General features: G+C 38.0%; 1 protein-coding gene and 1 long non-coding RNA gene across 3 annotated transcripts; one reads left to right on the forward strand and one right to left on the reverse strand.

The window, feature by feature from the left end:
- The first annotated feature begins 4092 nt into the window (after positions 1-4092).
- On the forward strand, positions 4093-4996 carry LOC120111235 (uncharacterized). Its single transcript, XR_005512313.3, has 2 exons — positions 4093-4495; positions 4743-4996. It is a non-coding gene; the product is annotated as an uncharacterized LOC120111235 (long non-coding RNA).
- Positions 4997-6910: 1914 nt separating this feature from the next.
- LOC103709241 (small ribosomal subunit protein uS8) lies at positions 6911-12444 on the reverse strand. Of its 2 annotated transcripts, none has more exons than XM_008794492.6 (4): positions 12291-12444; positions 7679-7822; positions 7415-7575; positions 6911-7219 (listed from the first exon to the last, which is right to left on the reverse strand). In XM_008794492.6, the coding sequence occupies exons 2-4, from the start codon at positions 7809-7811 to the stop codon at positions 7121-7123; spliced, it is 393 nt and encodes a 130-aa protein (XP_008792714.1). In that variant the 5' UTR covers positions 7812-7822; positions 12291-12444; the 3' UTR covers positions 6911-7120. The 2 variants fall into 2 exon arrangements, with proteins under 2 accessions (XP_008792714.1, XP_026661280.1); XM_026805479.4 differs by having other exon boundaries at positions 7679-7834; positions 12291-12402.
- Positions 12445-14265: the final 1821 nt, after the last annotated feature.

Below are 14265 nucleotides of genomic sequence, written 5' to 3' on the forward strand. Positions count from 1 at the left end.
AGTGAGGGTTTTTTTTGTTTCTTCTCCGGCACCGGCAATAAGAGGAGAAGGAGATGAAGACGTCGTATTAATCTCATGTAGCCACGCATCCTTTTTGATTTATTAGCTATCAAGTATTATACGAGTTCTATATTGGGCTGTGTTATGGCTCAAAATGGTCAGTAGGAATGTGACCTATTTAATATAATTCTATCCATTGTAAATTGGATCAGGTTAGTTGTTTAATAAAATAATCAAGTTCAAGTATGGATTTTGACCCGCTTAATAAAAATATCAGAATATTTTTGATCTATTATGTAACCAAAAACTGGTGACAAAATATATAATTTATACAAACTTTTCCATTGTCGATTCGATCCATCCGTCCGTAGAACTATTTACTTGATCGCAGACATTTTTGCAACCCATTTCATGAGTAAAATATGATCAATTAATCAACTGACAAAACTATTTGTTACAAACAATATCTTATTATTGCATCAAAATATATAAATGTTAACTAATCTGGCTAATACTGACCTCAGTAAAAATGAAATGGTTGAATAAATAAAACGAATGATAGCATGTCCTAGAGAGATGTCTCGATTTTGAAAATATCTCGAAGCCTTAAGTGGTAAAAAAAATAAGAAGAGTAGGCATTATATTTCGAGGATTGGACTTCATATTCGAATGAACTTAGTAATTATAAGAAAATAGGTTTTTAGATGTGAGCCTAGGGATTGGATTTTCCCCTTTAAAATCTGATGAGAGGATAGTTGGCTGGGCTGGGGCGTTTGGTGACATAACGGGCTGGGCCTTTTGCCTTGTAACTTGAGTCCCTTTGTGGGCTCGTGACATTTGGGGTCGACTGGGCCCTCCCAACCAGCAGCTCAGCCCAAAGGTTGAGGCAGCGAGAGATTGAGCCCATTGGTTTGTATCTTGTGGCCTACGTGGCTGCTATGTTATATCAGCTGTAAAAAGAGAGAGGAAATTATATAGTATGTGGGGAAAGTAAGAGATTGCTAGTTTAATCATAAATTACTTGAAAGTCTCCAATTTACAAGATAAATGCTGAGCAAAGGTTATGCTAAGGTTCCTAGTTGAATCATAAATCAATAGTAAGTCCCTAGATTGCAAGCTTCATATCGTAAGCCCAAAGCTTCAAATTACTAAACACATGCCCACACGAGTCCTAGCATATTCTCCCTATTCAAGCCCTGACGTCCTCGTCAGGATAAGGATTCAAATCCACTCAAATCTAATCACAAGAACCACGATCGACCCATGGTCAGTCTCTATCAACCCGTGCTACAGTGTTCCCTAGTCTACATAGGCTATGAGCCAAGTTCGCTTTGATACTCCCTCCGTCAAGCTTTGGTTCCAATCCATTCAAATGTAATCATAACCGCTAAGGGAGAGTTTTCCCATTAAACAACTAAGGGAAGTTATTCATGGGAAAAGATATCAAAAACTGGCAATGCCATATGGTATTAGCATGGCATCTCATTATTTCATCATCTATCCACATAAGTAATTGCAACAATTGATCATGAGTTTTGCCCAAGAACAGGATTTGCAAATTATTTAAGAACTTCGCATGGGATCCACCATTTTGTTCTGTACCGATCGACGTGGATTACTGCTCTCGCTCATGTCATCATCTTCTTTTCTAGTACTTATCTCCAGAGCTGCCATCTCCATTCATTATTCCCCTTGAGGATTATTAAAGCAACATTAGAAGATGACAGCATGAAATACATGCCAGAATCTATCTAAATTATGTGTCCGCCGGCATGGTCGGATGGGAAAAGCAGCACGACGCATGCACTCGTTCAATCTAATTTGGCTGGAAAGAAGGGGTCCAAAGATCCAACAAGGCTGCAGTCTTCAAATAGTATATGCAAGATAAATCCTGTACTGCTTGAGTGATGAAGAGAGCTGTGCCTTAAATGGGAAGGGAGGGTGACTCCTTTCTTTTCAGAGGGCCCTTTTGTGGGACAAAGCCGTGAGGGTAGCACACGACGCGCCCAAAACGGACAATATCTCTAAGAGAAAACACAATCACTTTTTGGCCTCAACAGCTAGTGCCGTCTGTGGGAAACCTCCTCGATCCTGTAAAACCGTAAGGTAGAATCACAGCCCTCTCCGTTAGGAGAGGCTACGTTGGGGGGGAGCGAATCTCGGAATTTAGTCCCATACTGCTTGAGTGACGAAGAGGGTTGTGCCTTAAATGGGGGGTGACTCCTTTCTCTTCAGAGGTCCTTTTGTGGGACAAAGCCATAGCACACGACGCGCCCAAAGCGGACAATACCTCTAAGAAGAAATACTGTCACTTTTCGACCTCAGCACAATGCATGTAATTGATGTAATAGGAGTATTTGTTATGTGGCTTACGTAAGTGAGTAAATGGGTGGCAAATGCAGGCGTAAGTGAGGTAAGACTCTCTGGGAGTTGGAGAGTCAGGAAGCTGCATGCATGGAGTTTATATGACCAATGATGCAGTCTAAGAGCATGGCCTGGACTATTCTAATGAACTCTCTCATTAATTCATAGCAAGTCAAGATTTTTTTTCCTGTTCTCTTCGTCAGATGAGTGAATGTAATTGCTATTTCAACAACATTAACGATGTTACAATGAAAAATTTGCATGTCTGTGGCCCAAGTTGGGGCCTGAATTAATGTGATGCTTGTTTTTTTTTTTTTTTCTTCTCTAATACCGGCCTGGTTAAACCAACTGAGAACCTGTATCATATTATGGAGCTTGTTGAGACTTGGGGACAGTGGCATCCTTGTGTACCTTGCATTTTACCAAAATGATGGTTCGATGGCCTACGATGGCATCAATATGACGACATCCAGATGGGTCCTTTAGGTGGTGCTTCTTGTCAGTCCACACATCGGTTGCCCATTATTCAATGTGGTAAGTGGTGTCACCAATAGTTGAGATGGACCCTGATCCTAGATAATTCTAGCATTGATTCATCAATGGCGCCCTGCACGGGTCTCAGATGCTTTGATGGAGGAAGGCTACACCAGAATCCCTGTGAGAGTATGATGCTTCAAGGCAATTGAATATTTGTTGAGGGGATTAGGAAGATGCTTTAGTGCTTAAGACCGGCATGACTATGAGGACGCACACGGGCATGTGTTTAGTTTTATCTTGGTTATTCACCAAAAAGATCTTAGGTACTCAAATAGAATTAAGAAATTCAAAAAATACCTTTCGGCTAGCTTTTTTAGATGAGATCTTAGATTATTGTAAATTACGTCAGAACGGACCCGGTCTATAGTGTACGTGGACTAGAGAACACTGTAGCTGGGCTATTTGGGGCTGACCACGGGTGTGATGCTTGTGATTAGATTTAGTTCATTTGGATGGATTTGGACTCTTACCCTGATGAGGTCGTCAGGATTTTAATGGAAAAAGTATGTAAGAATCCTTACAGACATGTATTTAATTCTACATTGATTATTCATTCGAAAGATCTTGAGTACTTATACAGGACTAAGGAATCCAACTATCCTAAACTACCTTATTTGTAAGATCTCTCCGATGGTTGTAATAGAAACCCGAGATCAAACATCAGTAGGTTCATCTGGATTTTAGGAGTTGGCTGTCTTGGGGTATCGGGCAGGGCTAAACCGATTATATGGCTCAAATCTGCCCACAAATAATAATTCCAAACTGGATTGCCTAATGGCACAAGATAAACTGAATGAGTTAAGAATCAAAACAACATGGCAAGTCAGCTTAGGACATCCGATATACCATAAATAATTTATGAAACTATAGAGTATGCCTAGTATCAAACTTCTCCTGATGACGAGATCAACATAAACAAGTCCTCTTAGCATAATTCACTGTATTTAGATCCATACATTAATCCAATCCATGATGATAGCTGCAAAAATACTTGACAAAAGTTTTTAGCTTGTTCAAAATTCAGTTTACTTGATACCCAATTACAAAATTTTTCTTAAAGAAAAAAGAAAAAGGAAACGGCGCAAACGCTTCATCAATTCATCCAGCAAATGAACATTATGCATGATATTTCCTCCCATTTGAACCTTTTTCCTGATCAAACCTAAACCCAACCATCCAATAGAAAGCTCCTGAAAAGTAATAAAAAAACAAATGGACCATTGCCACATGTACGTAGCAAAGAGAAGGAGAACGGGTTTTTGAAAGGAAAACGAAAAGCAAAGAGGTGAAAGAGATGTGCTCGAAGCATATGCTGAGAAGATCCCCCTCCATATGAGCCTAGACAAGGCCCCCCCACTCGCCACCAGGTCTCCATTTCTCCATACTACAACATCTATTAAAGACCTTCTCCCTTTGCAAAAGGACGCCCTCTTCCTCTCCTCTTGGATTTGGAGTCCCTTCTCGGACTCCCCCAGCAATGGCCTGAGCGGCAGTAATAACAGCCGGCGAGGTCGCGGCCGGCGGTGAGGCGGCAATCGCTGCGGCCATGCAGGGCAACTTAGTAACTTTGGCAGCTCACTATCTCTTTGCTAAGGTGGCTATGGAATTATCTAAGCTCTAGAGTTTGAGGTCCCTTCTATATATAGTATAAACATGCATCCATGGGGAGATATCCTTTATTTTTCTTTCATATATAATTGTGTTATTTTCTGCATGAAAGCTTTTGAGAATAGCCTTTTTATGACGGAGTCCTTTTCATGGGCTTTCTCTGAATGGAAGACATGTTGCCTCTCTTAGGGCTTAGCTTTTGTGGCCTAACTTCAACTCTTGTCATTGTTCAGCCAAGATAAAGTCTAAAACACATCTCCGTATCCCAACGCCACCCCACCCCAACGTACACACAACAAACAACCTGTCTCAACCTGGTGATGGAAAGTACATTGAAAGTTGTGTGGAATTTGATTTGATCCACGATATGTATTTTTCATTCTTGATGCATATTGTGTGGAATTTGATTCTATCATTGAAAATTGTGTGAAATTTGATTCTGTCATATTATGTGGAATTTGATTCGGTACAATATGTATTTTTCATTCTTGATGGATATTATGTGAGATTTAATAGATCTTTTCTATATATATATATATATATATATATATATATATATATATATATATATATATATATATATATATATATATATATATATATATATATATATATATATATATATATATATATATGGATGGTTGTTGAATAATATAAAAAACTTCACTTTTTAGCCCTCCATATAAAGGCCAGACGCAGAAAGGCATACAAAAAAATGTTCCTACACCAATTGCACCACTTACACCAAAACAAACTGAAAACGATTCCTCCGCTCATCCAGACGAGGGTAATACAATGATCCAAACCTTGTTCTACCACCAAGATCGGGAATATGTTCCACCATGCTCCTCAAAAAAAGAGAATATCTTCTATATCTGTCATTTGTTCAAAGGTCTCATGTAATGGAAAAGGTAAATATTGGGTGAAATGGTTATGTTATACAGTGATGAATACAGGAGTTCCAAGAACAAAGAAGTCCAGATTTTCTATAGTTCCAAAAAATACTAATAAAAATTTACTTAAATAAGCTTTTCACATGCATGGCTCAGGCTAAAAACTAGTTATGTTATAGCACTCTCACTTTGAGCATACCTTCGAGAGAGTGAGCTAATACCCAATAATCCGCCCATCCTACTAACACCTTCAATTTGATCAGTTTTTGCCATAGGCAGCATCAGATTCAGAATTTCTTCTCCTCAAGAGGCAAGAAGAGCCCGAACCCTACCAAGGTTGCTTTTATTTTTTTCATTTTTCTTTTATTTTCAGAGCAATGGTGGGATCACCACCGATTAGAATCTAGTGCAACCGCCAGGCTAGCCCTGTCTGCGTGAGATCATGGTCCATCCTACGAACTATTCCCTCAAAATAAAAGTGTACAAACATTTGCAAGACCCAAACCTAAAGTAATTATGCGATATGATAACCGCATTGAATGACTAATAGAAACTAAATTAAATGAACTGCTGCTTCAAGGCACAGCTTGTAAGAATATTGAGAAATTTCTAGGAACAACCTTTCGGCAATCGTAATCTTACAAAACCAAAGAGCAACCTTTCTTGTTTATTTTGCCGAGGCTAAGACAATGGCGAGACCAACAGCAGATATTGAGACAACAGTACCTATGCAGTATTTTATAAAGTCATATTTTGCCGCCTCCAACTGTGACTGGGATCTCATACCTGTCACAGGATAGTGAAACTTAGCTAGAACTTTGGGAACAAAAGCACACTTGATAGTACAGATGTAACAGAGACTGTCGACATATGACGCAAGCCAGATCTCACGTAGCAACAAAGAAAAATGATGATCCTGCGACCAGATAGCATCAGGTTTAGAAAATCATTAAATAAATAAACACTGCATGCAATAATCTGAAAACAGATGATTTGTTTACATATATAATGTGCTCTCTTGAAAGGTGTATTATGCTCAAGTAGATACCATGCACCGAACTTACAGTCTGACATGTTCTGCAGATTGTGCAAGTTTGTTTACAATTTGCATTTTTTAAAAATGATTCCCAATTTTACTGTAGAAATGATTAAGAAAGAGCCAAATAGCTTTAGCTTCAGAGAAAAAAAGGAATATCTTATGAAGTTAGGAAGGCATGCAACCATTTTTCTGTCAGTCTACCGCCAAGCCAGGAATATAAAATCAAATTCTTGGGAAAACACGAGGCAAGATAACAATATCAAATAAATGATTTTAGAGCCTCATTTCAACAGAATTATGAACTTCTATAACGCAAACCTAGATTAGAGTTAAAAGCTGAACAAATCTTTTCTAATTAGCAAGTTCAATAGACATGATTGAAACCCATAATCAAATTTGCGCAGTCAAAGTTATTTCCTTTAAAAAAAAAAAAACTTAATAGCCCCAGTGTACAGCATCTCCCCAGAAAGAACTAAAAGCAGCAGAAAGCAGCATTTAGATGAACAAAAAGTTGAACATGACAATCAAGAGTGCGTCTTCGAATTCCTACTACATTCAATATCAAAATTAAACCTCAGAAAACCAAAAGCACAAACAACTGCTGCATAGTTTCCAAAATTCCTTATAGGAATAATCAGGATTGCTAAAGTCGATCCTTTTTGTCTAGAGAAAGCCAAATCTAGTAAAAAAAGCCAAGCACTTTTCCACCAACGTTCTTCCTCCTAGCTTCTTCATGGTCCATAATGCCCGCAGATGTTGTGAGCACGATGTAACCAAACTGCACATTTGAGCACAAAAAGGAAAAAAATTTATCACCGCTTGATCAGCAAGAGTCACAACAAGAATAGCACTCTGGTTGAATTTAAAGTATTAAATTCTCACATAAAACCAGGATACTAAATTCAACATTAAAACAAAAAATCATTTAGTTATATGAAAAGCCAGCAATTGATAACTAAATAGAGCAACTAACCTGCCGTGATGGAAGTAGTCTTGCAGTCCAGGGCTCGATTTCTTTAACGCCCACATCAAAGCGAGGACTAATAACACCACATTTGTTCAATCTCCCATTCAGCTCAACCACTATTTTGCCAGCTCGGTGGTCATCTACATATTCAAACTCACCGATGTATCCTACAGACATCATACACAGACAAATCATCAGAAATAAATGAATGCACATTTTTTTCTGGTAAACAAATGATTGCAGCATTGACAAACATATAATAGGACTAACCATGCTTCTGCATGACCAGAAGGAACTTGATGATCACTTTTGAAGAAGGTCTAATTAAGACCTGCCTCTTTCCACGCTTCTCGGCATTGTACATGCTCTTAAGAGCATCATTCAAGACGCTGACTCTTACCATCCTTACCAAGCCTGCAAAAAGAACTTCAGCATATAACAGTGAGCAACATAAAAGAAATGCAAAAGGATGTGCTTCATCACTATGGTGCCAATTAATTACATGTGAATGCAGCACTCTTGGAGTACACTTTATTATCAGTCAGCAAGAAATGAAAAGGCGGTGAAATTATTACCATAACCACCAAATAACTAGTAAAATAATAAAGAGTTTTTTTGCATCGATACCCTTCTAAATATCTGATTTTGCATGAATACCCTTTCAAAATTGATATTTGTATGTATACCCTCGTAAAACTCTATTATTATACAAATGCCCGTAATATAACGGTTGTTCTAACGGTGTTAAGAAAAATCATATTTATATTTATTAAAAATAAAATAAAATTTAAAATTACGCTATTGTCCTTGTCTTTTTTCTCTATCACGATCTAATTGCATGTCTACCCATTAAGGATATTTTAGTTATTTTAATTTGAAACCGTTAATTTTTTAACGTCGTTAGATAGCATGGGTACATATGCAAAAACAAAAAAAAAGGGTAGAATGGCAAAACAAGTGTTTTACGAGGGTATACATGCAAATATCAATTTTGGAAGGGTATTCATGCAAAATCAGATATTTAGGAAGATATTCATGCAAAAAACCCAATAATAAAACTTGGCTCATTCAACTTGTTCTTACATTGCATACATACGTAAGGGAAGGAGAAATTGACTATTGCTCTGCCACATTGTAGAACGCCTATCAAACTAACTCCCGTATTAACGTAACAAATAGATAAATAAACTGTGAACAAAACACCAATTAACACAATGCGTGTGACGGAGTGTGTCAGTGTGTTTGAGAGAGAAAGAGAGAGGGGGGGGGTCGAGAGAGAGACAGACAGAGACAGAGAGCACTGATCAAGAAACAAAAACAAGCAGTTCTTGTATAATTAAATTAACATTCCACTCAAAAAACAGGAGGGTAAGAAACATAAAGATAAATTAAGCTGATTATGTATGGCCTGTTTTTCAGACCTAGGCATGACAGCCACTGCTAACTTAACCACCAAGACAAGTATTATAATCCAGTGAGACTAGAACCAATGCATGCAATCTTTTGCATATACATGTCTGATTAATCGAGGTTCTGCAAATGACTTGCAATTAGTTCTCATTCAATGTCAGCCTGCTGATTTGGCACCAAAAACCAACTGATGTACCACTTGGCAAATGAGAGGCTTGTCAAGATACCTACAAGGCCATTTAGTGCACAGGAAACCTATGTAATTGGTTATGCCATTTAAGCCCCATGCAACTGCACTATGATACCTGGACTCACCGCTTATTCCCAGCATACCCATGTCAACACAATGAACTAGGTATGGGTATAGGACGACTTCAACTCATTGCAAATACTCTCAAAGACAGGTCCCTTAAATCTAACAGCAGATTAGCCCGTGAACGGAGAAGAACGGCCATCGATGGTTCTGCTCGATGAAGAGGAAATCGCCCGGGGGGGGAGGGGGGGGATGAGATATTGAGAGAGATGATAAAGGGAAAGGGCATAAGAATAGGGCACTTTATTAGCAGGCTGATGGCACATGAGGTCCACGTCCTATTGAAGAAAGGAAATAAGGTGAATGGCTGTGATGCCATCCACTTAAATCAAAAAAAATACATTTAAGCACAATTTAACATGCTATTTACCGTTTAGATCTTGTTAACACAAATATTTACTGTCAGTCCTTTGTTTTAATGCAAATTTACATTTTAGTCCCTGACCTTGTAATGCAAAAAAATCCATAAAATACACATAATTATGTATGCTACAACAAAAAATTATAAATTATACACATCATGGACTAAAACAAGATATGATTGAGATAACGTGTCAACATAGCCATATCCAACTTCAAATCCTTTTTTGATCGAGGCCCCATATACTTGTTCCAACTCTAGATCCTTTTTTTGGTCAAATTCGCGCATCCTAAGATTCAGGATATGATGGATCCTAACCCAACATATGTACCCACAACCGGAAACATACCTAAACCCATATAATATACAAGACACAAACCACTGGTATTTATCTAGACTTGAAAATAGTCCATATATATGGGAACAACCAGTGCCTGCTATGCTGGTACCAGAACGGTTGCTCGCTAGCACGGATTGGTGCCATGCCAGGCCTGTACCGACACAGTAGAAGAGATTAGAGAGAGAACAAAAGAGAGGAAAGGAGAGAGAGAAAGGGGAAGCCAAGAGATGCCGGTGGAGAGCCGAAGAGCCGTTGTGCAAAGGAGATGGAGGCCGGAGAGCCGTCGCATGGAGGAGGTGGAGGCCGGCTCCACCTTCGGTCCCTTGTTTCGTTTGAAATAGGGGCCCATAAGGGGCTCCTTTACTTTTGCGACTTTTACTTAAAAATTGCAAAATAAAAGGGCCCCCTCTGGGACCCTATTTCGAACGAAACAGGGGACCGAAGGCGAAGCCCCACTTCCGCAACTCCATGGCCTCCGCCTCCTTTGCGTAGCGGCTCCCCGGCCGGCCTCCACCTTCCTCTCTTTTTCTTCCTCTCCCTCTCCCTCTCCCTACCTCGCCCGCTCTCTCTCTCTCTTTTTCTCCTTTTTCTTCTCCTCTCCCTCCATCCCCGGCCTTGTTTTCGTTGCTGAAACCATCCCGGTCCGCCGTCAGTACGGCTCAGGATGCTCCGAACCGGACGGTTCGAACAGTTCCGCCGACCATTGGAACAACTTTTTAGCATGAATGCATGCATATGGGGAAAAGTGTGCATAAGCAACTTTTTAATATCCCAAGGCATAAGCAACTTAATTGTGCATGTTCTGCCAACGTGGCTAACTAAATGGTGAAATATTTATTTAATGATCAGCAACCATGCCATAATATATATGGAAGAATGGATGCATTCAAGCACACATATATGTGCACTTAATTTTAAAAGTGTGTCTGTGTGCACATGCATGTCACTTCAGATCATTTTTAACAAAATAAACTCAGATGACTGATACTCATCAATTATATGCTTATGATAAAAACTAAAGCCCCATGACAGCCTTGATTCTAAAGAATTTTTCGTCCAACTAACATTATGTATAAACCAAATTGTCATCCAGAAACTGCTAGAGCTCCTTAAAATCACAATATTTGCAAACCTAAGCAAAAATAACAAAGTAATCATAGATCCATGAGAATTAACTCTTACAGTCTATCTGAGCTATGTTAAACCAGCTCCTATCAAGATTGGTTAGATCAGCTTTCATACTAACCTATTCAAGTTATTACCTATCGAGGATCAGGTCAGTTGGTGGTTCAAATGATAGAGGGTCACAAACCAATGTCAAATAAGATTTGCTGACAGTTTTGATAGGAGGGAAAACAATCACTCAAATGGGTCAGGTTGAATCTTATCCGTGATGCCAATATTTGGGAGATTTATTTGCAGCCTTGCCCTAATTGAATCCAAATAAAGCACATTAAACAAAAAAAATTCTCCCGGAAAATAGATGTATCATCTATACAAATCTTGTCTACAATCCAACCTTGAATACTTTCTATTTAAAAGTATGACTGTAAATGAGAATACCCTACCACAATAGAAGACTAATGTATAGTAAATGTGAATGGATTACGGGTTCACTTTTTGAAACATGAAACACTGTTGGCACGGTTGTCATGCTTGAAAAACAAGTTCACAATCACAAGACAATTTAGATGAGCATTAACACTCCAGCTGCCTGTCTTATAACTGTTGAAAATGCCTTTATCAATCCCCATAATCTCCCATGTCACACATTTTAGATAACTGGTCAACCAGTTTTTAAAACTTTTCTACATAATGTCTGAATAAATTCGAAAAAAGGGGAACAAATCCGATTGATATACAGACTTAAGAACATAAACGTTTTACTGCAAGACGAAAATATACATAAATATCAAAGACATCAATATGAAAAATCAAAGGAGGAGACCCGAGAGGTTAAAAGATAAGAAAAATCAGTATGAAAAAACCCCACCCCGAAGGAGGCATCATTAAACAACCACCAGTTGCTGAGAAACATCAATTTGCAACATAAGGAAATATGGTAATAGTTGCATAATCACCACTGAGTAATCACCTCATTGTTCTGATGTAACAAATGCCGACAAAATTAATCATGACATAATTGTATAACTGATGATGAATCTTGAATCCAGAATAAATACATCAAGTTCATAAACTTAACATGTATATGGCCCAAAAAAGAATCAAGAGATATAATTAAAAAGTAGTCCAACATTGTTACCGGAAAACCTACGAGGCAGATAGGAATCAGATTGAACGGAGAAAAATATGATGACGGGGTTATAATATCGAGATGGGTAATACGAACCGCATATAACGAGAAATCCATCAAAATTTCAAACTTGTAAGAGAATCGCGCAAAAAATAGATCATCGGAGCTCGAGATTTAGGAGAAAGTCGAGATTAGGTATCTCACCTTTGGGAAGCGGAGCGCCGCGAAGAGAGAGCGGCTGGAAACCTAAAACCCTAGCCCGGAAAGGAATAGAACGAGAGCGGGAGAGGAAAAGACGGGGCGCCGATGGGGTCTTAAGGGAGGAGTGCCATTGTTTTCAACCCTTGGATTATAATCCAGTGGTGGATACGGTGCAAGGAGCAGCTCCTTGTCACCGTGCTCTAGGGCTACTCGTGGGCCGTCGTGGCCCAGATCACGGTTATTGGAGCTTGAGTTCGATTTAAGCCCAAGCTTGCCCGGACCGACTAAGTGGGCGGACCATGTGGATGCATCAGGTAAATTCCAGCCTATTACCTTCTGAAAAGCTGAAGGAGCTTCAGATTATAACAAAATATAGAGTTTTTTTTTGCATAAATACCTTTCTAAAAATTTAAATTTATATGAATTTTTTAAAAAAATTTATATTTATTTCTGTACTCTCATAAAATACTGTTTTGCACAAATATCTCTAATATAATGGTTTTATAATACCGTTAATAAAAACCATATTAATTTTAATTAAAAATAAAATAAAATTTTGAAATTACTATTTTATCTATATCGCAATCACCTTATAAATTTTTTGCGCATCGACTCATTAACGGTATTTTAGTCATTTTAATTTAAAACCGTTAATTTTCTAATGGCATAGGTACATATGTAAAAATAAGGATAAAAAAAGGCAAAATAGCAAAATAAGTATTTACGAGGGTATTCATGCAAATATCAATTTTGGAAGGATATTCATACAAAATTCGATATTTAGGAGGGTATTAATGCAAAAAATCTGAAAATGTATGTTGTTCGTGTTCCCCCAGCCAAACAATTTTTTGATCATCTGGATGAAATCTCATTGATGGGAGGTAATTTTGTGATTCTTATCAAAAAAAGAAAAGCATCTTTTAGATGCTCAATGTTAACCTCATCAAACTGCTGTTGGAGAGGAGGTTCACATAATTTCACTTAGTCTTGTACAAAAAGAAAAAAGAAACACTTAGTTAGCAAAGGGTAGATGCCTTTAATGACTAAAATATATATTCAAAACAAAAAAATTTTCATGAACAGCTTCATTACAAGCGTAGCACATATGTTGTCAATGATTTAGGGTGCGCAAAAAAGCAGGAACCTCTTCTCATACATGCATCTAAATTAGACATGGTTGGATTGTCTATATGGTTAATTAAGGAGTTGCAAGACAAAAGAAATGATTAGAAGTAAAAAGATTGAAGAGAGATTAGATGACTATTAATTGAAAAAGTTGCTATCAAGATAGAGTGATAACGTACTTGTATGCTCCTGCCGAAAAAAGATGATATACATGCTTGCATATTTATATAGTGACATATTCTAAGTTTGTACCAAGGTAACTATCAAAATCTTCAAATGCATTGTCTTGCTTAGATTGCTATAAGTAAAGGTTTGTTTCTTGAAATAAAAAATTGATAAATGCAGTTCTTAACTTTTATCATGCATTTCAACCTTATGATGCAGATGTGCATGTGGAATTTATTAGACTACTTGTGGTGTTTAATGTCAAATTGCTTGCTCTTATATCTTGGCATGGTGCATTGTTCACGACAAAGTACTTTTTTTTTCATTTTTTTTTTAAAAACAAACTCAAAGGGCGTGGAGCTGAGTTTTTGCCCATAAAATCACTTCTATAAAAATACTACTACTCATCTAGGGCTAACCATGGTCTCGAGCCAAACTAGTTTCGAACTAAGTTTGCCTCGGATCGAGATTAGGTTAGGCTTGAACCTAAAAAGTAGAGCCAAATAAATCTTTGGCTAGGCACATGCCGATGTTTGGCTCGGCCTAGGCTTGGCTCAAGTACCAAATTTAGAACCGACACAATCTTTGTTGAATATTATGGTGCAATCAAGCTAAAATTTTGGATCAATTAGACCAGTTTAGATTGGGTCAAGCCTTTCTGCTCAAACATACTTATTCGGGTTAAATA

This window comes from Phoenix dactylifera, chromosome 7 (genome assembly GCF_051530095.1).
Source record: "Phoenix dactylifera cultivar Ajwa chromosome 7, Ajwa_hap1_PhDact_Kaust_v1.1, whole genome shotgun sequence".
Lineage (NCBI taxonomy): Eukaryota > Viridiplantae > Streptophyta > Magnoliopsida > Arecales > Arecaceae > Phoenix > Phoenix dactylifera.